We start from the raw sequence: 24,866 nt of genomic DNA on the forward strand, positions 1-24,866 counted from the left end.
CAACTCAGCTAAATACGCTATCTATCTCTCAGCAGATTATTTATCTGCAAAGCAAGTCCATCTCAGAAAATCCACAGACATCTGACAAGACCATAAAGGTGGAAACGAAAGTACAAGGGTGCACTCAGAGATTCCACATATCTCTAATGTAAGCAATAAACAAACAAAAATCCAACATGATTTTCCAATAGTATTTCAAGGTTTCTGTGTTGTGGTGAGACAGAAAAAAAAGTTTATTTGTAGTTTAATCACAGGATAGTGCAACCATTGTGTCTTGCACCACCCATATATTTTTAACCTTAACTTAAATCCTGCTAGCGCCTTTTCACATGTCTTCGCTTCTCCCTCACATTCTGAAATGCAATTACAATGGGAATATAACAATTCACCTCTAAGAATCATAGTAAGATCCTGTGATCCAGTTAGGATTGGCGTAAACTATATAATACGAAGCAGAAATTGTTTTCTTTCCCTAATATAACGATTTCTCCAGACATTCATTGTAAACTAGACCTCCCCAATTTCCCAAGAAGGATCCCGACATCATCCAGGTTTCTGGGTTTAGGGCGGGGTGTGAGGAGTGGCAGAACAGTATAATTTGGGTCCATTTCTGCTTGCGCGCTGCAGATAACTCACCAGCCCCAATACAGTAAGTGCACGCAATTTACGTGAAGAAGTGTTTTGCATGGATTTGTTCTCTGCCAGATTTTGCGTTTAAGGTTTGTCTATGGTGCTTTTACATCGCCAAGTTTTGTTTGTTTGTAATGCATGTCGTTTCATGCATTAACAATTTCTGCAAAGATTTGTGCGAAGTGACACTGTTGCTTTAGCGTATAGATTTGAAATTGAGCTAAACCTTTTATTGTTGTCTCCATTTTCAATGCTCTAAAATGCATTATGTACATGTTTCTGAGATATTTAGACTATGAGTTAATTCATTTATTAAGTATCAGTTACTCATGTTCGTTATGTATTTTTGTATAGCAGACAGTAGGCTATTATCCAAAACGACTTAATTGACCCTGACAATTTCTATACTCGTGTTTACTGTAATACTGTTTATTGTTGTGTAGTTGTATATAACTACTGTCCAAACTCTAACCCTAATATCGCTCAGTGCTGACAAGGGTGCGTAAAGATGAATATAGAACCTCACAGTATCTCTGGAATCCGTTAATGAACATCTTAAGCATCTCTTTATGTTATAACCCCAGGATTCTCTCCGTGTTTTTTGTGCTTATCCTTGTCAGTGGCGACAATCTGCTATCAATTTTGGGGGGGACAATTATATGAAATTTTCTCAAGAGCAATTCCTGAGGGGGACACCAAAATTACTGCTGTAACACAGCCTACATTGTAATAAGTTAAATGTATATTATTAATATTATTTAAATTTTAAATGTTTGCAGTGATTTATATCTATTTTTCCCAGGATGGGGGGTCGTGTCCCCCCCGGGATTTCCGCCTATGATCCTAGTACATGTAGGACCAGAACATGAACAACATGAGCATCTCTCTCATATCTTTCCTCTCTCTGTGTGTATGTGTGTGTTAAACTTACTTTTGTACTTATTCTACCGATACAACCTTAGCTTCATAATTATACACATGGATGAGTATTGAGAGGTACACATAATTTACAGGGAGGTATTATTCTGAGCTCATATAGACCTAGTGACACAATCTATATGACATCACTAGAGGTTATTTGAGAGTCTGGTGGCCCCCCTCCTTTCTATAGTGAAAAACTCTGTTTAGAGGACAATTTGGCACGGGTGAAAGTTGTAGGCCTCATGAACATGGCTTTTAGGGGCCCTTGTCTGAAGATTGTGGCTTAACGAGATGTTCTCTACAGAATGCAGTTTATAAGAAAATAACAGATGCAGGTCTGGTTGACTATCAGCTGTAATTGTCAGGTCAGGAAGACTTTTCAGCGTAGGTTTGATTTGAGTTAGAATTGAAACTCAGTGCACAATGTACGGCCATGTAAACTTTGCAGCTGTAAGGGGATGGGTCATGTCAGACAGGACCACACACACATTCATGTGGACGTACAGTGCATGCCTACAGGGATACACTTGTAAGTATGCATGCATACAGGCACACACATACACACACAACCCTTAAACACACAATAGCATTCGCCTCAAGGTTATTGTCTAAAAACCAAGCAGAATTTTAGGTCCATTAATTCAGTCCAGTATTTATGGTTTCATGTTGATATGGTTGGGGTTGGGTGTTCTCCATCTTGGTTTCATCTTAACGTTTCTGAAAAATTTGAGTTGTTGACAGCTGAAAATACACAGATAATTGTATTGTTTGACAGGAATATATACAGTTTCACCACCTTTACTTTATGCAAATAACTTTAAACTATAAATAATTTGACTGGAGACACCAATGAGTAAAACTACAATGTCCATCGTATTTGGTGACCCTTTTAAAGCCAAATAATATGTGATGACTATGCAAATTAGGTTTGTAGGGATAGAGAATTACCAATAGCTAGTTAGAAAACTATATAACCATGTAACTTGGATTTCATGAATTTGCACTTTCTGCAGCATTATTCTTAACGCTTATTTTTTGTATCAGATATGCAACCCTGTTTTGTTTTCTAGGACCCCTCATCATGGAGTTTCCTAATGACGAATTTCCTCCTGATAGCTGGAACCAATCAGTAGGAGCGTCTAACCATCCAGGGACAGGGTGAAACTAATTGCTCAATTTCAAGTGGTCTAAAAGTACATTAAATGTAAATTAGTTGGCGTTAAACAAAATAGTTCATAAAGAAGATTATGTTTGTTCATGTTGCAAACCACATATCAGGGTTAGAAGTACGTTCTCCCCAGTAAAAGTAACCCCTGAATGAACATGTTCAAAGGCAGCGTGTGATTATGCTTTGTGATTGGACTCTATGATGGACAGGCCAAACAATGGGGCCTCCTCTGTGCAGAACACACATCTGTAGCAGGGAACCTATTAGTCCTGGAGTTTTCTGAACACTGGTGAAATAAACAAGAGTTTGGAGGTCTATATACAGATCTGGTTGACTTTATACAGATACCCTAACCAACATAAAAAGGATGTAAAGTATTTCAGTCAGTGTCACTCAAGTGACTCTTTTGTTTGAAATGGCATGCTTGATTATGTCCAGGTGTTTCAAATTAGAACAACCCCCTCATTTCCTGAACAGCATTCAGATAAATCTTGGGGCCTCACACAGAATATGGTATGCAACACGCGCATACACACATAGACACACACACATAGACACACACACAAACACACTATCACACAAACTCTGGATATTTGCTGGTCTATTAACGATATGGTGCACTGCCTGTGCTGGGAGTTTTCCAGTGTGTTTGAGAATTTGAACAAACTAATTTACAAAGATCTATAAACAACACAATAAATGTGAAGTTTTACACCTATTATAACACTATCATATTCAAACCAAACAACACTTCAGCTGGGTGAAAGATATTGGGTAGACCTTGTTTATTGCACTGTTGCATTAATACTGTCTTGGGTTGTTTAGGTTGAATGACAGAGAATAATTCTCAAACAATCCTTGTTGTTGCCATATAAGGTGTGCTTGCCTTAGAAGTAGCCAACCAGGCTTGGGTTAGGACTTCGGGACGAACCATTCATCTGAAATCTCCAACCTTTTTACTTTGGTGTACCCTGTGCAGTTCTATGGCCATCTGTGAAACCCTCTGTGATATGGCTTTTAAAAATGGCCAAAGAAATCAAATTAGATTTAATACTGAAACCACAATAAGAACATCACACAAGAACATCTTTAACCTAGTTACTGAACATCCTTAATGAAACAAGTTTGCTTCTTCAAGTGCTGGCCTCAGTACAATCTTCCCGCTTTGTGATTAACTACTGACAAGGCCTCTAAACACTCTGGACAACCTCAGAATCATGTATAACAAACACAACTCAGTATAGATGTCTGATGCAGAGACTGCCTCTGAAGGGGAATGAACTCAACATCTCCCCAAAGGCATCGTTTTATTCAGAATTCTAACACTTAAGTCTATATTTGGTTTCCTGAAGTCATTATATTTATCTGAGGCCTGAGCAGATACGATTTTCATTGAAAGTAGAACAAAGATAAGACCCTTATCAAAACCATGTTTTTTTCTTGTAAGTTGTAGCACCTCCCTTAAACCTAATTTTGGATGGCCAGGGATGGTGTTCAAAACCCAGCAACTTCTTATTGAAGCAAGATAATTGAAGCAATTTTTTCTGTATAAGTCAAAACAACAACTGAAGTTTTGCAAGTCCACACATTGTGAATCCAACACATTAAAAATGTGGTTGGGCTGTGTTACTCACATGCCAAGACATTGTGGCTTCTCGAGTGATTATCCTCCATAGTTCACCCCCATAGGCTCCATGTGCACCACAGGTAACTAAGAGGATGGGGAGTCAATGTGGAAACCATTACAATCTTCTCAGGCATTAAAAACATGTGTTGCCATGCGGCACATTACAAGGCATGTCAGTTATACAACTTCAAACAAAGTATCTCAGTGCCCTTTGCCATGTTTCCCTTTGATATGTTGAATTATATGGTCTACCATGACTTTGATGTATTTAACAACTGTTCTCTGGTTTTCTCCAGGTAAAGTGACTAGTAAAGGGTCCATCATGGAGTGGACAAGGGGTCTGCTGGCCTTCGTAATCACAGCTGGATGTATTCTGGTCAGTGGTGCGCAAAAAAGAGGTGAGAATGGATTTGTGTTTAGTCTGTGGTACTCTGGTGTAGACTCAATCCTATAATTAATTAGCCGTGCCCCAAATTGTTTTGAATGGATTCCGAACCATTGTATTTCTTTCAAACTGTGCGATTAGGGAATGAAAAATCAAAAAATGAAATAGGTTTCGACAGGAAAATGGGATCTTTCTTGGCTGATGCTCTTTGTTGTCCTCCCAGTCTGTACACAGGAGGCGGTGGCTGACATTGTCTTCCTGGTTGATGGCTCATGGAGCATAGGAACAGAAAACTTTGAGCAGATCCGCCAGTTCCTCTACACGCTGGTCAACAGCTTTGAGGTGGGGCCTGATCATGTTCGCATTGGCCTGGTCCAGTACAGCACAACGCCGCACACAGAGTTCCTCCTCAACTCCTACCAGACCCAACAGGATGTTCTCCAGTACATCAGCAAACTGCCATACAGGGGCGGTGGAACCAAAACCGGGCTGGGTTTGGACTTCATGCTTCAGAACCACTTTGTAGACCAAGCTGGGAGTAGGATCGCCAATAATGTGCCTCAGATAGCCGTGGTGATCACTGACGGCCAATCGCAGGACAATGTGGAGCCGCAAGCCCTCGCTCTGAAGAGGCAGGGGATCACGTTGTATGCTATCGGAATCAAAGACGCAGACGAGGAGCAGCTGAGGGAGATTGCCACTGAGCCCCATGAACAGCATGTGTATAGTGTGTCCGATTTCGCCGCGCTGCAGGAAATCTCCCAGAGTATCGTCCAGGTGCTGTGTACCACTGTTGAGGAGGCCAAACGACAGCTGACCCAGGTGGCCCAGGGTAATGGATTACTACACCACTATGATCACTACAAATCGCTACCCCAGCACTGTGGCTTCACTGACCCCCTAATGCGAGGGACTTTCTTGTACTATACTATACATTGCTCTTGTAGATCAGCTTATCCTCTTACAAACTTACAAACAGCCACATATACAGTACCAGTCAAAAGTTTGGACACATGAAAATGTGTCCAAATTATTGACTGGTACTGTATGATGCTAAAAACCTGTCTTCTTCTGTGTTTCCAGAGTGTCGCAAAGCCACCGAAGCCGACATTGTCTTCCTCGTGGACGGTTCCTTCAGCATCGGTGACCCCAACTTCCAGGAGCTCCGTGGGTTTCTTCGCACCTTTGTAGAAGGTCTGGAGATCGGCGAACAACAGGTCCGTGTAGGACTGGTGCTGTACACCGCAGAAGAGCCCCATCAGGAGTTCCTGCTGGGAGATCTCGTAGATAAGAGATCCCTGCTGGAGAAAGTAGACAATCTCGCCTACCGGCCGAGAGGCACCTCTTCAGGCAAAGCCATCGGCAAAGCTCTCACCTTCCTCCAGACCAATTACTTCACCAAGACCGCCGGGAGCCGCTCCCAGCAGGGTGTGCCACAGATTGCTGTGGTGATAACTGACGGGAATTCATCTGATGATGTGGCGGAACCCGCTCGGGTTCTCAGGAGAGAGGGAGTCATCGTGTTCACCATTGGGGTAGGGGCAGCCAACACAGATAGGCTTAAGGCCATTGCTAACAAGCCGTATGGGTGGTTCCTTCACAGCATTGGAAGCTACCAGCAGCTTCAGAAGAGGTCAGAAGACATGCTGAAGTCTGTGTGCATCTCCATGGAAACCCAGAGGCAGGGTGAGGGAAAGCACCTCTGTTTGTGCGTTATGTCTACATAAATACAGTCATGTGAGCAATATTTCTATTGCTCATAATACTGTAAAAAGCTTTCACAAGCTAGTTGAAAACAGAAACTCATTTTTACGAATGTATGATCTTATGATGATGACACCCTATAATGACTTATCTTCTTCTATTCCTTTCTTTTAATCAGCTCTGGTCCCAAAGTTTGCGGACATTTTCTTTCTTGTGGATAGCAACATGGCACAGAAAGACTTTCAGCAGGTCAGAAATCTACTGATGAAACTGGGGAACATGGAAGTGAGCGCAGAACAGCATCGCATTGGTCTGGCACAGTTTGGTCAAACAACCAAAGTAGAGTTCCTTCTGAACGCCCATCAAACCAAGGAGCAGACAGTAAATGCACTGCGTCGATTCCGGGTTCGCCCGAACGGGCCTCGTAATCTGGGAAGCGCGTTGGATTTTGCCAGAACACAGTTCTTTAACAAAGCAGCCGGGGGCCGCGCCAACCAAGGCTATCGTCAGTTTCTTGTTGTGTTGACAGGGGGGCTTTCGAATGACCCAGTGATTGGAGCGTCACGTCTGGTCAGAGCTGAAGGGGTGTCTGTGGTGGCTGTTGCTACTGATCCAAAATCAGTCACAGAGTTGAAGTCCTTAGCACAACATGTGTACATGTCCCAGGACACCAACATTGTACCTACTCTGAGGAATCTCTTGGAGACGGAGGAGGAGATCGTAATGAGTGCAGGTGAGGGTCTAAAGCATAACTTAACTACAAAACCTATTTTTTTGTCTGACCTTATGGTCACGCATTGGTTCTCCCCAATCCTGATCTTGAATCCTTCAAATCTTTGCAAAGGTGATGTTTTTATTATTTGGTGGTAAATCCAGGGTATTTTCCCACTAGTGATAAAAAAACATTCAAGACATTTGTGACGTGCAAGTTCCTTTTTAAGGGGTTGTGTATGATAATTGTCTTGTATTATTTCAAGCATCTGAGAAAATCCCAACAAGCATTTTAATGAAAAAAACTCCACTCCACTTTTCAGCATTTTTAAGAATATGAAGGGGTGAGACTAAGTGGAAATGTGTGAGTTTAGTTATACTTTAACAGCAAGTTGAGCATTACAGGTTTTAAAATAGTTTTGATAAATTACTTTTAAAAATGTGTTTACTATTAAATTAACTAATGGTGCTCGGTATTGAAAAAATATGTAGAAAGAGATGAAAGCTTATTCAAGACTGAGACCCTTACTGATGTTTGTTTGTTACAGATTGTGCGGCAGCCAAATTTGCGGACATCGTTTTTATTGTTGATGAGTCTGGTAGCATTTCACCGGAAGACTTCAATCTGATTCGCAGCTTCCTGCACAAGATTGTGAAAGGCTTGGACGTGGGTTTGAATCAAGTGAGGGTGGGCATTGTCCTCTACAGTGACAAGGCTACAGCCCACGTCTACCTCAACTCTTTTGACAATAAGGATGAAATTCTGGAGTTTATCAAGATCCTCCCCCAGCGTGGGGGTGGTACCCTCACGGGTGCTGCTCTGAAGTTTGCCAAAGAGAATGTTTTTGTTAAGGATAAGGGAAGCAGGTTTGGCCTTGGTATCCAGCAGGTGGCTGTGGTCATAACTGATGGTGAGTCTCAGGACAAAGTGAGCCCTGCAGCTACCGCCCTTCGCAGAGCTGGCGTCACCGTCTATGCCGTGGGAGTAAAAAATGCCAACATCGAAGAGCTGTTGGCGATAGCTTCACATCCTCCTAAATCTCACATGTTCAACGTGGACAGCTTTGCCAAGCTGGGGAGCCTGGAGAGGACCCTGAGGAAGAGCCTTTGCTACAACATTCTTCGCTCAGCAGTCTCTGTCAGTGCCAGGAAATACAGCATCAAAACAGGTTAGCAGAGTTTAACTTATTTGTGAGATAACATTACAGCAAATGTTTTTAGAGAACATCAGGTGAAATCACGGCTAGGGATTTGCATTGGTTTTATTAACTCAAACCTGTTAATTGAAATTGCAGTTTATTATTAGTATTATTTTGCCTCAGATCAACAAAAAATAAAATCCAGCAAATTGACACACTTTTGTTCCTTATTCAGGCTGTAAGCAGACAGAGGAGGCTGACATCTTCTTCCTGATTGACCATTCCGGAAGCATCACCCCACAAGACTTCCAGGACATGAAAAAATTCATCATTGAGTTTGTACACACATTGCGCATCGGCCCGCAGCATGTCCGAGTAGGTGTGGTCAAGTATTCAGACAACCCTGAACTGGAATTTGATTTGACAACCTACAAAGACGGCAAAACATTAGAGGCTGCAGCTGAGCGTATTATCCAAAGGGGAGGTGGAACTAATACTGGTCTGGCTTTGAGTTTTATGAACACGTTCTTCAAAGAAGCAGAAGTCACACGGGGAGCCAAAGTCCCAGAGTACCTTATTGTTATCACAGATGGGAAGTCTGCAGACAAGGTGAAGGAACCAGCACAGCTTCTGAGGAACGAGAAGATTCAAATCTACGCCATTGGGGTGAAAGAAGCCAACCAGACTGAGCTGCTGGAGATTGCAGGTTCACCTGAGAGGAAGTTCTTTGTCAACAACTTTGATGCTCTGAAGTCAATCAAGGACGAGATCATCACAGATATCTGCGCCGAGGACAGTACGTGACCCTGTCTGTAGAAAAGTGTTTACTGTTTGTATCATCAGACAGGAAGTATATTACGTTTTATAGAGCTAAGGATCAATTGCAAAATTAGCCACATGGTTGATTGCAAGATGAGCTGTATTAAACATGATTCACACTTCTGTTCTCTCTCCATAGCGTGTAAAGGTGCAGCAGCTGACCTGCTCTTCATGATAGACAGCTCAACCAGCATAATCCCACAGGACTTCCTGAAAATGAAAGAATTCATGAAATCCTTGGTGAGGCGGTCTGTCGTCGGTCCAGACAAAGTGCACGTTGGCGTGACGCAGTTCAGCAGCAATTCAAAGTTGGAGTTCCCTCTGAACAAACTGTATGACAAACCTAGTATAGAGAAGGCCATAGACTCCATGCAGCAGATGGGGGGAGGCACGCTCACAGGAAAATCGATTTCTGAAATCTCACAGTACTTTGACCCCTCAAATGGGGGTCGCCCGAACAAAAAAAGGTTTCTATTGGTTGTGACAGATGGTGAAGCCCAGGATGAGGTGTCGGTGCCTGCTAAAGCTCTCAGGGAGAAGGGGGTGTTGATCTTTGCCATTGGAGTTGACAATGCCAACACAAAGCAGCTTTTGGAAATCAGTGGAACACAAGAGAGGGTCTACTCTGTGGCAGACTTCGATGGGCTCAGAGCCTTGGAGAGGCAACTAGCGTTGTCCATCTGTGATCCAGAAAAAGGTGAGTTATGTGACATAATGATTAGGAGAGGAATGCATCAAAAACAAAAAAAACTGTATTTTGGGGTATTAAGAGTCTCCACTCTCTCTTCTCTTACAATCCAGAGTGTAAGAAAACAGAAGTTGCAGATATTATCTTCTTAGTGGACCGCTCCTCCAGCATCACCCCAAGCAAGTTCCGCAGCATGCAGACCTTCATGGTGTCCATGATCAACCAAACCACTGTCGGGGAGAAGCAGACACGATTTGGTGTCATCATGTACTCCACCAATCCTGAGAATGCATTCAGCCTCAGTACGTACTACTCAAAAAGACAGATTCACTCGCAGATTTGGAAGCTGAAGACACCGAGCGGAGATACCTACACAGCCAAGGCTCTGGATTATTCCCTGCAGTACTTTGGTGCCGCGCACGGCGGCAGGAAAGACGTGACGCAGATTTTGATGGTGATCACAGACGGCGAAGCTCAGGACCGTGATAATCTAGAAGCGCCATCGAAGGCTCTGAGGGACAACGGGGTCAAGGTGTTTGGCATCGGAGTGGAGGGAGCCAGCATGACGGAACTGGAGACCATGACTGGCAAAGACCAATCCAAGACCTTTTATGTGAATGACTTTAAGGCTCTCGAATCACTGTACTCCAATATCTCTCAGGTCCTCTGCAACACTACGAAACCAGGTAATGTACAAGCTTACAATATATGTTTTTACGTTTGTTTTCTTGAATGAGGTATCTTTTGGTTTTTTTTGTTGTTGAACTTGATAAAAAAGTATGCAAACGAATAGATCATTCTATAAGATTATGTGTTTTTCTACAATTGTAGATATTTAACATATCTTTCTCTGTTCTCCCAGTGTGTAAGAAGAAGCAGGCTGACTTGGTCGTTTTAATAGACGGCTCAGACAGCATCCAGAAAAAAGAATTCTCACTTGTGAAAAACTTCACAAGAGATCTCATCTCTAGTTTCAATATCAGCAAAGACTACATTAGAGCAGGAGTTGCCCAGTTCAGCTCGAATCCTAAAAAGGAGTTCTACCTCAATGAGTTCTACACTATAGAAGGCATAAGAGACCGCATCAAAGCTATTGAACAACTTGCTGAAGGAACTTTTATTGGAAAGGCCCTTAATTTCACCAAAAGTTTCTTTGAAGCAGCAGCAGGGAGTCGCATCCAGTCAGGGGTCTCCCAGAACCTGGTGGTGATCACGGACGGAGACTCTAGAGATGATGTGGTTGCAGAAGCAAAATTCCTTAGGGATTTGAAGATAGAGTTGTTTGTCATTGGTATCGGGAGGGTTAATAATCTAGAGCTGCAGCAGATTGCAGGATCTGTTGACAGGGTTTTCACTGTGCAGGACTTTTCCTCTCTGGCCAAGATCAAGACCAAGGTGGTGGACACTATATGTGACGAACGCAAAGAAGAGACAGGTAAATCCAAATTCCAATATTTACATTTAGCAGACGCTCTTATCCAGAGAGACTTACAGTAAGTACAGGGACATTCCCCCGAGGCAAGTTGGGTGAAGTGCCTTGCCCAAGGACACAACTTCATTTTTCACATCTGGGAATCGAACCAGCAACCTTCTGATTACTAGCCTGAATCCCTAACCGCTCAGCCACCTGACTCCCAGTGGAGAAGGAGAAATATATCCTTTTATTTCTCTCTCTTTCTCTACTATTATCTGTGCATTTTCTCAAACCATTACTAATCAATTTTGAGAGAAAGGCAGCTCAAATGTATTGCATGTCTTCTTCCTCCAGGCTGCATTATAGATGTCGCCGTTGGCTTCGATATTTCTCACAGGAGCGGGTCGATACTGCTCATGGAAGGCCAGTCCAAGCTGCAGAGCTATCTCCAGGAGATAGTCCTCTACATGTCCAACCTGAAGGGCCTGTGCTGCGTCAGGAAGGACAGGGTCACGGTCAACATTGGATACCGGGTGGTGGCTGATGATGGACAACTTCTGCATGACTTCTCCTTTGAGCCGTACAATGAGGATGTGATAAAGAAGATCAAGGCCCTGCAGATACCCCAGACCATTCGCTTTAATCGCGCTCTGCTGGCCTCTTTCAAGGAGAAGTTCCAGAAACAGTCAAGGGCTGGCGTGAAGGTGGGACACTAAACTGCAAAGCTGTTGTACCGTTTTTGCATACTCCCAGACTTGCATATTTGTCACCCTTTTCACCTCTTAGTGCATGCTTGAGATTGTTCTTCATTGTTAATACTTATAGTCCCATCCAGTTCTGCCAAACCTAGCCTGATAACTGATCATATTCTCCGACCTAACCTGCCCATCAGGTGCTTGTAGTCTTTTCTGATGGACTTGATGAAAACGTTGAGGACATGGAGAGAGAGTCAGAACAGTTGCGTCGTTCTGGTAAGGAAGCATCATATTTTTACTCAGTTACTGTACTATCTAGTATATACTTCATGCCGAACCTTTGGCTCAGTAAAGAGACTTGTCTTCCACCCCTCCTCTGGGGCAGGTGTCCAGGCTCTACTGACTGTGGCCTTAGAGGGGGTCCAGAATGCCCAGCACCTCCAGATGGTGGAGTTTGGGAGAGGGTTTGGCTACAAGCAGCCTCTCAATATTGGCATGCAGAGTGTGGGCAGTACCATGCACCAACAAATAGTAAGTAACTCATGCCTGTTTTCTAGGATATTCCTAGACATCTCTACCTGAGGGATTACTCCTAGTCCTGGAGCATACTTAGTTTAGTTGTGATCGATCTGATTGCATTCTCTAGGAGTTACGCTGAGAGAATGCTCTGTTCACAAATGAAAATTTAGGAATGTTGAATGTCAGGGTGTCAAGCGAAATAAGCCTTGATGTTTTTGCTGAGCCTGGTTCTTGTCTTGACTTGTCTGGCAGGAAAAGGGTCAACCAAAGATGTAGGCTTCTAGGACGTAGGAGATTAGATATGCAGACAAATAGAATAGAACAGCATTGACACATGATCCATATGTCTATATCTGCCCAGGACACAGTAGCTGAGAGAGAGTGCTGCAACGTGGCGTGTAAGTGCTCCGGTCACGAGGGGATCCGTGGTTTACCGGGTTCACCTGGGGAAAAGGTGAGTAGAAAGAGTAAATATATATAATGACAGAAGTTAAGTAAAATTATGAGATTGATTGAAAATGTAGTCAAATATACATTAGGTGTAAGGAAATGTGGCACAACTTTACTTCACCTAATGTATACAACTCAAGGATGTCAAACTGAAGACTGAACCGGTTAGTCATTAAGAATCCCCTGGAGGTCACAGGAAAGTTCTGGTTCTGATCAAAAATGACTGCAGTTGATGATGCCTGTTATGTTTGTCACAACCTGATGAGCTCATGTTATTCTGGTCTTCATCTCTCCTCATCAGGGTCTTCCAGGGCTGAAGGGCCACCCAGGCTTCCCTGGGGAGGAGGGAGGGATTGTAAGTGTTTATTTAAAAAAAACTAAGGACACTACTTGATTGGACCATTGCTTTAGTTGGTTTTAGTATTGAAAAAGCGTACAAAAAAACAAGAATGTCTTACTGACCGACAACACCAAACCCTCACCACCACAGGCTGGTGACCTTTGACCTAGGATTATCTGGTGTGTTTTTCCCCAGGGTGAGAGAGGACCACCAGGTCCAACTGGACCTCAAGGTCTGCAGGGTTGTCCTGGTACTCGAGGCGTAAAGGTAAGTTAGACACGTCTTGTTCTGCAGTAGTCACACGCAAAGTCAGTAGTGTCGTGGAAGTTTTTGAGAGAATCAATCGTTTAAGCTGAAGTCGGGTGAAGTACAGAGTTAATGTTTATTTGACGTAGATTTGAACATAATAACGTTATCAACATAACATCATCGACACACAAACATAAGACAATAACACAAAGACAATTCTATACAGCTCCATCTAGCATTCTAGAATGGAACCGGGAGAATCCAGCCCACCAGCACTACCCAGCTGATGGCCCTGAACCCCCCAGAACATTCTTCAACAGACCATTTTATAGATACGACAGTTCTCAAAAGTCATTGGTCCATCCTACAGACATGCAGCTATACCAAATCTCTTCTGTCATTGGTTAAATCCTTAGAACAATACAGTAGAATCCACATTGTCTTCAGACCAACTGTCTCTTCCCCCCAGGTGACAAGAACTCTCTCAGGTCACCCAGACTTCCCGTCTCTTAGACTTCACGTCTCCTAGTTAGGTGTCATAAAACTAAAGGTGGCATCTCTACCAAATGGAGTTTAATCAACATACATTGTATCAAGCTTCTTAACCAACTGTAAACTTATCCTAAAACACATTCATTGTACATAGGCCCAAAATGTCTTTCACAGTAGAGACCAGTTGTAAGCAGGTATCTCATACATGGCTGTCTCATTGACAGGGCTACCGAGGTCACAGAGGCAACAAGGTGAGTGAGCTGGTCTTCTGACAAGCAACATCAAAAACAAAATTCCGGCTCTTCAAGAAACATGTCTGTGTTCTGTAGTTCATATATTTCTGTGTTGCTTTTGGATTGTTCTTGTGAATCTGACAGGGGGATGACGGAGAGCATGGGCTGGATGGCATTAATGGAGAACAGGTAGCCTTCCTCTGTTCAGCATGTAGTTCATGAGGACACATAGATTTCAGGCTACTGAGCACTTTTTGTTTGATTGAGAGGGATCAAATGATCACATATCAATGCTTGATTGACACGTTTTTAGTTTCCTGAGACTGTTCTGGTGCGTGTTTGCAGGGTGTGACAGGATTGGCTGGAGGCCCTGGGGAGAGAGGAGACTTTGGCAACCCGGTAATTGTCATTTCCTTTTCTATCAAACCGTTCTACCATTTTACACACTTTTTTACCACACTTTTACTCTTCATTTCATGCATGTGCAACTCTCTTATTTAATCTTGAATGTACCCCTTTTGAAAACATTCCTAGTTGATTAATGAAATTGTACCTTATGTACATGTTATGCTTCCCTTTATCTCAACTTGTGTCAATGTCCAACTGGTGCTTCCTGTCTGCTTCTCCTCTGCAGGGTTCCAGGGGCATTAGGGGAGAGCCAGGGATCAAGGGCCAGCATGGGCTGAGAGGAGATCCTGTAAGTAGAAAAGAACCTACAAAAGACCAACGCACAACTCATATGAAAAACGAATGATGTTGACAAACTGTCGATATGCGGTTTTTAGTTTCAGTCCCTATGTCTCAGTCTCAGTCCTCCCACTGATAAGTATGTGGTTACTGACAGCTCGTGGTGCATTTCGGGGAACGCATTCCTTCTGCAAATGTCATCCCTTATCACAAGCTGAATATTTATTTCAGTAGAAAATATGCAGTTATGTGTTCCTCCTCTCTAGTTGCAGAGTTGAAGAAGGGATCCTACGAATTCATGCTGCAACTGTAACATGTCAAATGTGAGGGACCTCAACAGGGATGTCAGCAAATGTTATTATTGGCATTGGATGCTCACACAGACCCGCTGTTCTTCATTTCTTTAGAAGCAGAAGAGTCACAGGAAGAGAGGGCTTCATTGTTTTATCTTCTATTTTTGTGTGGTTTTAGGGGGAGCCTGGAAGCAGCAACACAGAGCGTGGACCGCCAGGCCAGTTCGGGAACTCAGGCTTGCCGGTAAAGAATGCACAATGATGATGACTTTGGGATGCATGTGTAAATGTGTACTTGCCAGTCAGTACACATACACACATAAAACATGTTTTGTTTTGTTCTGCCATGCAGGGAGATGCAGGAGAGGATGGGGTTCCGGGAGGGGATGGAATCGATGGAAACCCTGTGAGATCTTTGGATTGAACTTGTGCTACATACCCAGCTACAGGCTCAGGTCCCAGACAGCAACATACATTAGTGGGTAGAACAGCCTGCATTGTTAACAGCACTGTGTGTTGATTCTTCTTACAGGGCCCACAGGGTAGGAGAGGTCCACCTGGAGTCAAGGTACACTCGCATAAATATATACGGTGCTATCAAAATCCATGTGTGTGTGAGGCTGAGATCGCAACGTTGTGGACAGGTGCGTGTGCATAATCAGTTCCATTTGCATCACACGCACATTATGTTTGTGTGTTTGTTGTCTTCCAGGGACTAAATGGATCTCCAGGTGCTGCTGGACTCTCTGGAAACCAGGGTCCCTCTGGATCAGAGGTAGGTACCTCAGCAAGGATGTGGCTTGACAAAGAGATAGGTTTGATTTCTCATGCATGCAACCCCACCTTAATCTTGTTGGAATGTATGTTTGCACGGTGCATTAAAGATTAATCTAGATAAATTAGGAGGATTGCCAGGAAACTGTCAAGACATTAGCAGTTAAAAAATTCTCCCATATCCCTTATCTGCTCAGGGTGTAGGAGGAGAACAAGGCGAGAACGGACCCGAAGGTACCACAGGACTACCTGGATCACAGGTGGGTTCTGTTCACAACCTACCATCTCCTAAGTACCACTCAATGAGGCAGACACTGTCCGAGTGGGTTGGTGTTAACTCTTACCCTAACCTATCCTGTGTTCCAGGGTACACCTGGCATAGGGGGCAGGAAAGGATCAGTTGGACGTCCAGGTCGAAATGGAAGAAAGGTTGGGGACTTCTTCTGTCAGCAGTTCTTCTTCTCTCTGTAGTCCTCCTTCTCTCTGTAGTCTTCCTTCTGTTCGTAGTCCTGCCTCATTTAGCTACTATTTAATGTAGTTTGTATGAAAGCCACACTCACAATGTAATACCTTATCATTAAAAGTTTGTGTTACATCCATGCAGGGTGAGCCAGGAGACCTTGGAGTGAAGGGCGACACAGGACCTCTGGGTCCCAGAGGGATGCCGGTCAGTGTGTGTGTCTGTGCGTGTGTAGGGGGTGGGTGTGTTATGTTTGTCTAGGTGTGTTTACATGTGTGGGTCATGTGACCTCTCTGCTTTACACCAGGGTCTGGATGGAAAAGATGGTTACGGTCCATCAGGAGACAAGGGTCTGAAGGTAAGATACTGTCTTTCACCTGGATATATGGGTCTGGATCACATTCATTAAGACAGACTATGATAAAGACAGACCATGATTGAGGATGATCACAGAGTGGACTGTGTTTACTATGATAAAGTCAGACCCTGATTGAGGATGATCACAAAGAGTGGACTGTGTTTACTTCCTAGGGTGAACCTGGTTTCCCTGGCTACCCCGGGCTGCAGGTCAGTAACTCCTTGGGTTCTCACGCCGGTTCTGAAGCAAAAGCAGGTGTGAAGAAATGGAGCTGGAATACCTTGTCTTCTGTTTTTTCTTTGTGGTTTCAGGGTGAAGGTGGTTTTACTGGACCACCAGGAGGACCAGGCCCCAAAGGCAACCATGGCAGGGGGGTGGGTGTCACACACACACACAAACACACAGACACACAAACTACTTATTTAGTTGGCTAAAAGGCACCAAAAGTGTCCACCTAAATACTGTTAGAACTGTGCATTTTTAATCATTGATCCTTTTCTGCACTTTACACATGCCCTATTTGTAAAAAGCATATAGAATACTAAATTAATACAATGTAATTACTAATACATTGTAAATGTCTTAAAGACACAGTTAGACAGACGTGTAGTTGTATAGTTATGTTGTTAATTGGACATATACACGTGCATACACATACATCAGTGTTTAACATTCACACTCAAATAAGCAGCACAGTTTGTCCCACAGAGCCTGCCATACATGAATGATGTGTAGATAATATCTGACTGTCTGGTCTCCAGGGGAACGCTGGCGGAACAGGAGAAACAGGACAGCCCGGAGACCCAGGACTAGCGGGACACAGGGTTAGTATGCCGCCGGTCATCTGCTTCATGAAGATGGGGGTCCATGAAAACAGGGATCTAAGCAGAAATCCACATTCATGTTGTTTGTTGTTCCGTTTATATTTAGATATTGATAAATGTATACTTATATGTTATGTTTTTGTACATTTTATATTTTCCTTATTATGACCTTGTGTTATCGCTGTTCTCTTCACAGGGTCCTAGAGGGTCTCCTGGTGAGAGACCCGATGTAAGTATATTCCTGTGTGTTCAATAGAAATATATCATAAATAAATGTCAGAATACTCTTTGAACATTTACTTTTGAGAGATTCAGTTGAGTTTTGTTTTTCCAGGAATGCCAGCTGATTACCTACATCCGTGACAACTGTGGTAAGTAGAACTAGTGATGTATTAGAGGAAGAAGTAAATATGTTTGTCATTGACAGAAGGGCCTTGTCTGTCTCTAAATACATTTTTATTTGATCTCTTATCTGAACAGCGTGCTCCCAAGGTATGTGTCACTTGTATTTCTCTCCCATACACCCCTACACATCTAATAACAAATGACAGCGTAAAAACTCCCAAACTCTCTTCCTTCTTAACTCTTTCTCCCTCCCTCTTTCCCTCTCTTCTTATCAGGTTGTTCGGGGTGCCCAGCCTACCCCACAGAGCTGGTGTTTGCCCTGGACATGTCTGACGACGTTGAACTTCCCGCCTTCGAGAGAATGCGCTCCGCTCTCGTCTCCCTCTTGAACAACATCAACATCGCTGAGAGCAACTGTCCGACTGGTGCTCGTGTTGCCGTGGTAGCCTACAGCGCCTACACAGAGTACCTGATCCGTTTCCAGGACTACCGGCGCAAGAGCCAGCTGCTGGAGGCGGTGCAGGGCATCCCGCTGGTCCAGACGGCCAACAAACGCAACCTGGGCGCCGCCATGCGCTACGTGGCACACAACGTCTTCAAACGCACTCGGAAGGGGATGAGGATGAGGAAGGTAGCCATCTTCTTCTCCAACGGACCTTCCCAAGACTCCTCTGCCATCGTTACTGCAACAATGGAGTTTAATGCCCTGAACATCATCCCAGCGGTCATCACACTTAAGAGTTCACCAAATGTTCTCCAGGCTTTTAAGGTAATAAATGGAGACACTGAATTGAGCTAATAAAGCTGATGTGACCCAGTAGCAGCTCACAGTGAAATGGAACAATATCTTTAAGTGCTTTTGTTGTTGTGTTGGGCAAACAGGCTGATGAAACACGGCGCTCCACCCTGGTGGTGCTGCGGGACGACCAGAACCTGGAGGAGGGGCTGAAGAATATCATGGAATGTGTCATCTGCTATGGTAGAACATCTTCTACCATTCCTCTCACCTGACTTCCATCAGCTAATCTTACCTCAGCCCCTCACTGTTTCAACTACTGTTGAGGACTTACCAAGACGTTTCCACAGTGTGATGCAGTGTGTTCCTCTTTTTCCCCAGACCCCTGTAGGACCGTACAAAGCACCTGCTCCTACATCACGAAGGCCCCTCTGATCCAGCAGGTGGATGTGGACTTGGCCCTGCTGGTGGACAGCTCCAGGGAGGTCCAGGCGGACCAGTTCTCTGGCATGCAGCAGCTGCTGGGCAGGGTGGTGGAGCAGCTGGCAGTGAGCCCCCAGCCCGGCCAGGGGAATCGGCAGGCCAGGGTGGCCCTCGTCCAGCAGGGCGCTGCTCAGGCCGCCAAGCTGGAGTTTTGCTTCCAGAAGTACAAGGACCACAGAGCCATGAAGCAACACGTTCTCCAAGGCCTTCGACAGCAGGGAGGGTCCCTGGCCCTTGGCCAGACCCTGGAGTTCACCCTCAGGGAGGTGCTGCTCAAGGCCCCCCGTCCCCGGACCAGGAGGGTGGTCCTGGCCATAGTAGGGGACAAGACGCTTGACCGGGATCGGGCCAAGCTGCACTACGTTTCCGAGCAGGCCAAGTGTCAGGGAGTGGCGCTGTTTGTGGTCACGGTGGGCAGCTATTACAACCGCACGGAGGTGGAGCAGCTGGCCAGCACCCCCCTGGAGCAGCACCTGCTTCATCTGGGCCAGCTCAGGGAGGATGACCAGGAATACGCCCAGCGCTTCTTCAGAGCCTTCCTGGCCGTGCTCAACGGTACGAAAGCATGACCCTTACCTACTCGACTCATATCCACTTACAACATACATACAAGTGATCGTAGGTGTGATGTCTGATTGAGAAGTGTTTGGTGGTCTGTGGACTTCAATGTGTTTTAGCTTCGGACATGTCCTTTTCTTCTCATTTGTAGGAGGCATGAACACCTACCCTCCTTCGTCTCTGAGACAGAAGTGTGCACAGCTTGAGGGACAGGGGCAGGGGCAGACTATATTTGTATACAGGTAGGCAACTCCCAATATACTCAAATCCACATGACGTACAGAGTGTTTAACTAGTTGGACAGCAAACCCCACTGACACCAGCACGTTGGAATTTTTACTCGCTGTTCCTCAGCGAACCAGAGGTGGAGGAGGAGCTGGAGGAGGAAGTGGAGGTCCAGAGTCAGTATGACTACCTGTCTAAACCAGAAACAACTCAGGTGGAAATCTTGGAGAGCCATTCCAGGGGGGATGGAGAAGAACTGTCCTCACGACCAAAGCTCAATGGTGTGATTCCCACAGTTCGTGGTTCAGACCACCATTTTAGTCCATCAAAGTGAACTTGAATTGGAATAGCAGTAACTGGATGGTAGTCCTAGTCCTCTGTGTTACAACAGAGTTATCAGGTACCGCATGGCTGAAGGCATGTCTTTATTCCTCCACTTTTCAGATATTGCATGAGTAGGCCCTTGCACTGCCTGTTGCATGACCGCCTGAAGGACTGCTTTAGGTACTCTAGTAGTAAACCTGCCTGTTCTGCTTTCAGTACACTGTCTGTTGGATGTGGACAGGGGCTCCCATTGCAGGGACTACGTCCAGTATTGGTACTTTAATAAAGCCATCCATGCATGCTCACCGTTCTGGTATGGCGGCTGCCATGGCAATGACAATCGCTTTAGTACGGAAAGCGAATGTTTCCAGGCCTGCAACTCCCACAGTAAGTTACGTGTCCTCCAGTCAAATATCAACACCATATAGTAGGTGTTAAGAGGGAATGTGTGGTTCTTATCAGGGCTGAGAACACAAGCTTAGCCACAATCAGAATTACCTTATGTTACACTGTGCACTTGATAAATAAAACACTTTGACATATCTATACACAGATGTATCTGATCCTAAATGCAAAACACACACTTTACGTTTATAATTTATCTAAACTATATATGTATCAGTCTTAATACTTGTAATCGTCATTGTAAAACTTGTTCTGTTCCAGATCCCACATCCATGCTACTGAAAGAGGAGTCTGATGTGCTGGACAAGAGTAAGAACTGAACTCTTTCATTTCAAATGTATTTAACAAGGCAGTTAAATAATAATAATAATTTGCATAATGTTTGAACAAAAACACTAAACATCCCTCACTCTGCTCTCTCTCTCTCTCTCTCTCTTCTGTCCATGACTGCCAACAGACTCGTGTTTCCTCAGCCAGGATGTCGGCACCTGTGGGAACTATACTGTTAAATGGTACTTTGACACACAGCAGAGTGAGTGTTCTCGCTTCTGGTTCAGCGGCTGTGGAGGAAACGGCAACCGCTTCGATACGCAGGAGGAGTGTGAGGGCCTGTGTCTCCGGAGGAAGCACTAGGATGATGCTCCACAGAACCAGCCCTGGGTGAAGACTTCACACTAGACAAAAACCTTCCTCTGGTTTGTCCAAGATCTCTCACTGAATATGTACCCATAGGCCCTTTCTAAAATCTTATATTTTTTATACATTTTGTTAAGGATATACATTTTGACAAGTGCCTGTCTGTTAAATATTACCCCTCCGAGTGTTGGCTAAGCAGCTGCTTGCTATAGGAATATTTACTCCAAATATTTGACCTTAAAGTGGCTGTAAAGCAGAACTGAAAATGAGTTTTAAGTTAATCACATCACAGAAGAATGTGTTGTTAACTACCCATCCAAATTCAAATGAAAAAAAAAAACACAGTATGTTAAAATAGGCTTTGAAATCATGAGAAAATCATCAGTCTTCTCTGCTCGATACTGGGGGGGGCGTGAGCCTGAAGGAGCTGAAGCTCCGCCCCCTCGAATTTATTGAATTTAGCAACAACATTAACAACTAGCTAAATCAATTGCAGATATCAGAACAGACCTACCTGCAGTCTTGAGTGTTTTATGTGTTAATTACTTTGTCTTTGCATTGTACCAGCTGGGTAACAGAATGCAGGTTATATAAACCGTCTGTGATCTGACGTAGATAGGTGGCTGTGACGTAGATAGGTTGGGTTTTTCCCCGCCTAAACAAAACCTGAGCTGAAAACGGGTGAAAAACTGTTCAACGGTCTAACTCCACATTTCAGTGCGACAAAGTTTTAGAGCTTTGCACTCATTTCACATGTACTGAGAAGCACCTTTAAGCAATCAAGCCCAAGAGGCAGCCCCTTATATCAAACATAGCTGTTGTATAAAAGAAAACACATTTACAACACTACAGAAAATGTTCACACAATATCTTCCTGGAACTCAGATGATACATCAGTTGTACAATAAACAATGTGCTATTGATAAACCCAGACTCCGTGTATCTGTACAGTCATCTTTAAACCCTGTCACTAGAAGCCTTGTTTAATGGCAATGATAAAAATGTGTTTGCAGAATGTGTTTTTTGTCGGTACATCTCAAAAGACTTTGCTCTGAGTCCACAAGAAATATAAGCACAGCCTGCAGATGTTTGCAGCCAGCAGGATAGACCTGGGGGGTATTCCATCAACGTCGCTAAAGAAAGCCGCGCTTACACGAAAAAGCCTTGCTTAAGTAATCGTCAACTTAGACTTAAGCCTCAAGCTGTTCCACTAAAGTTCCGTTCCACAACTAATTCAAGGTAGACCTCAATAAACAGAACAGAAGCAGCCCAGATCAGGCGATTGTCGAAAAGAGGAGTTATGTTGCCAAAAGCAAAGGGTAAACCAGCAGAGTGGTGTTATTTTCAGCAGCGTAAATTACTTTTTTTGAGTTTTGGGGAGTTATCCCCAAAAAGGGCAATATTGCCGCAATTAACACGGCGAGGGAGACAACTTGTCAAACCATTACGACCGTTTAAATGCTTAAATTGTAGGCCTACCAAATCTACTTAACATAATGCATTTAGTTTAGGGCGTCAGATGGCTGAGCGGTTAGTTAATCGGGCTATTAATCAGAAGCAGAGCAGGGAAAGCATGCCCTAGTTGGCACATTGTAGGGGAGACTGTTGGGCACACCATCTAATTGTCTTCTTTGGAAAGGGCACCATTTGGGACACTGTCATGTAGGGGCAGCATAAAGGGCACTTCATAACAGCACCCTTTTCCATTGGAAGTAAGGGCACGGGAACAGTCATGTTTAGACCATTGTAAGGGCACCGTATAGGGTACTGCATCACATTTTCTCTACTATAAAGGAAGTCATTAACCCTTGTGTTATCTTCGGGTCATTCTGACCCATCAGTCATTGTGACCCACCGTCGTATTGCGACAACTTTACAGCATACAAAAACAAAGTGAAGCATTTTCTTTTAACCGTTGGGCTGTCTCAGACCCCCCACATTGCAAAGGTTAAAAGAAAATTATTTTTATTTGTTTTTGTATGGGGTAAAATTGGGTAAACACAACGATGATTCGTTATGAACCTTTGGGTCACGTGACCCGAAGGCAGCACAAGGGTTAAGACATGTTTTTAAATTTATAGAGGGCACACTATCATTTATTGCGTTAAGGGGCATCCTGGGCATATTTCCCAATGTGAATGGCAGACAGTAGGGCACTTGGTCTCATTTGTGCCACTCTGGAGGGCATTTTAGAAATGCTTTTTAAACGCTGAGGGCACCAGGCAGTCACCCCCTGAGTCTTCCAGTGGTCCTGGATACACCCATGGGGACAGTATATTGCACCTATAACATTGGGGAAGCCAGAAGTAGAGAAATCAGTAATACAGAGGCTTGTCAACATATAGGCCACTTTAAACAATGAAAATACTTATACAATTGAATAAAAAGTATCCTTGATTCTTTGTATTTCAAGATGGCCCGGAAAACTGATGAAAATATTCAGGTACTGCTTTGGAGCAATACCCCTTCTTATTTCCCGGCATAGTTGCCTTTGCTAAACCTTTCTGAGTCACCAACCCTATTCAAGAATGTCCCATATGCAAAGTCACACAGAGATGCTGACAGACTGAACAGTGGTCAAGGCTTGGCTACAGTGAGTTAGCTTCCTTGTGTGTGATTCCAGCAGACTACATAGTCTAGGCCTACCTACATAGACTGCAGTCGACTACCCTCCTTTCTACTATTATAGTCTACTACTCTCCTTTCTACTTCTTTCTACTAAGGAGGGTAGGCTGTTCTTATGTGTTAATTGCCATCCTAAGTGTTTTTCTATGTATATATATATATTTTGAAGAATGACAATAAAATCTATCTAGATCAGAGGTGTCAAACTCATTTTAGTTAAGGGCCCACATACTGCCCACTTTGATCTCAAGTGGGCCAGACCAGAAAAATCATAGCATAATAATAACGCATAGCCTACGTAACAACAATATTTCTCTGTTTTTAAATCATTGGTGAAGGTTTATTTGATGATAAACCCTATTTTAAGGTCTTACAATAAACTAGAAACATAAAGACCAAAAACTCAGACATCAGCCCAGCTATTTATCTGCCTGGGCTCTCCTCTGCTGAAAGCGAGCAGTGAGCGCTGCTGCCTGTGGCAAAGAGCGCTTCTGCCTCCGGAGCAGACATCGCTTTACGCCGTTTTTGAAGCAATTACTGGATCGATTAAAAAAATTACAAAACGTTTGCACTCATAAACCTCCATATTCTTAAGAGACATTCGGATTCGGAATAGCAGTTACTTTTATGGAAATGCAATTTATGTCTTTCTGTAATTTTCAAATTTAGCAAAGACATCCGACGGGTCGAGCTGGACCCCCTGGCGGGCTGGATCCGGCCCGCGGACCGTATGTTTGACAACTATGCTGGGCCTGCTGAACTTATACCTCTATCACAGATACTGGTCAGGGAAGCATTACTTCTATCTCTGAAGACCCTTAGGGCTGGTAGGATAATCGCTCTTTGTATAATCTGAGCACCAGGCCAGCTGACAGTCTTGCCTGGGCCCGGGACGAGATAATCTTAGATGGGCCCCCCACGCACAGATCTCATGTATTCACATTCATTA

General features: G+C 44.0%; 1 protein-coding gene across 2 annotated transcripts; it reads left to right on the forward strand.

Annotated features, from left to right (window-relative positions):
* Positions 1-625: 625 nt before the first annotated feature.
* Positions 626-22,435, forward strand: col6a4a (collagen, type VI, alpha 4a). Of its 2 annotated transcripts, XM_062465227.1 has the most exons (42): positions 626-719; positions 4,643-4,744; positions 4,955-5,563; positions 5,815-6,417; positions 6,614-7,168; positions 7,695-8,315; positions 8,521-9,081; positions 9,244-9,801; positions 9,906-10,478; positions 10,655-11,227; positions 11,561-11,910; positions 12,099-12,177; positions 12,287-12,432; positions 12,782-12,874; positions 13,172-13,225; positions 13,406-13,477; positions 14,176-14,202; positions 14,329-14,373; positions 14,530-14,583; positions 14,819-14,881; positions 15,343-15,408; positions 15,517-15,570; positions 15,697-15,732; positions 15,877-15,939; positions 16,136-16,198; positions 16,305-16,367; positions 16,543-16,605; positions 16,706-16,756; positions 16,930-16,965; positions 17,068-17,130; positions 17,518-17,580; positions 17,777-17,809; positions 17,915-17,951; positions 18,061-18,072; positions 18,201-18,694; positions 18,808-18,904; positions 19,043-19,699; positions 19,854-19,944; positions 20,057-20,208; positions 20,468-20,638; positions 20,918-20,965; positions 21,114-22,435. In XM_062465227.1, exons 2-42 carry the CDS (start codon positions 4,669-4,671, stop codon positions 21,287-21,289), a joined length of 8,301 nt encoding a protein of 2,766 aa, XP_062321211.1. In that variant the 5' UTR covers positions 626-719; positions 4,643-4,668; the 3' UTR covers positions 21,290-22,435. The 2 variants fall into 2 exon arrangements, with proteins under 2 accessions (XP_062321211.1, XP_062321212.1); XM_062465228.1 differs by lacking the exon at positions 20,468-20,638.
* Positions 22,436-24,866: the final 2,431 nt, after the last annotated feature.

This window comes from Osmerus eperlanus, chromosome 7 (genome assembly GCF_963692335.1).
Source record: "Osmerus eperlanus chromosome 7, fOsmEpe2.1, whole genome shotgun sequence".
Taxonomy (NCBI): domain Eukaryota; kingdom Metazoa; phylum Chordata; class Actinopteri; order Osmeriformes; family Osmeridae; genus Osmerus; species Osmerus eperlanus.

What these genes read in the sequence shown, in the direction of transcription:
- col6a4a (XM_062465227.1), top strand. Translation starts at nt 4,669, where the DNA reads ATGGAGTGGACAAGGGGTCTGCTGGCCTTCGTAATCACAGCTGGATGT. An exon ending in GGAGATCGTAATGAGTGCAG is followed by an intron (nt 7,169 to 7,694) that starts GTGAGGGTCTAA and finishes TGTTTGTTACAG; the next exon opens with ATTGTGCGGCAGCCAAATTT. An exon ending in TCGGGAACTCAGGCTTGCCG is followed by an intron (nt 15,409 to 15,516) that starts GTAAAGAATGCA and finishes TCTGCCATGCAG; the next exon opens with GGAGATGCAGGAGAGGATGG.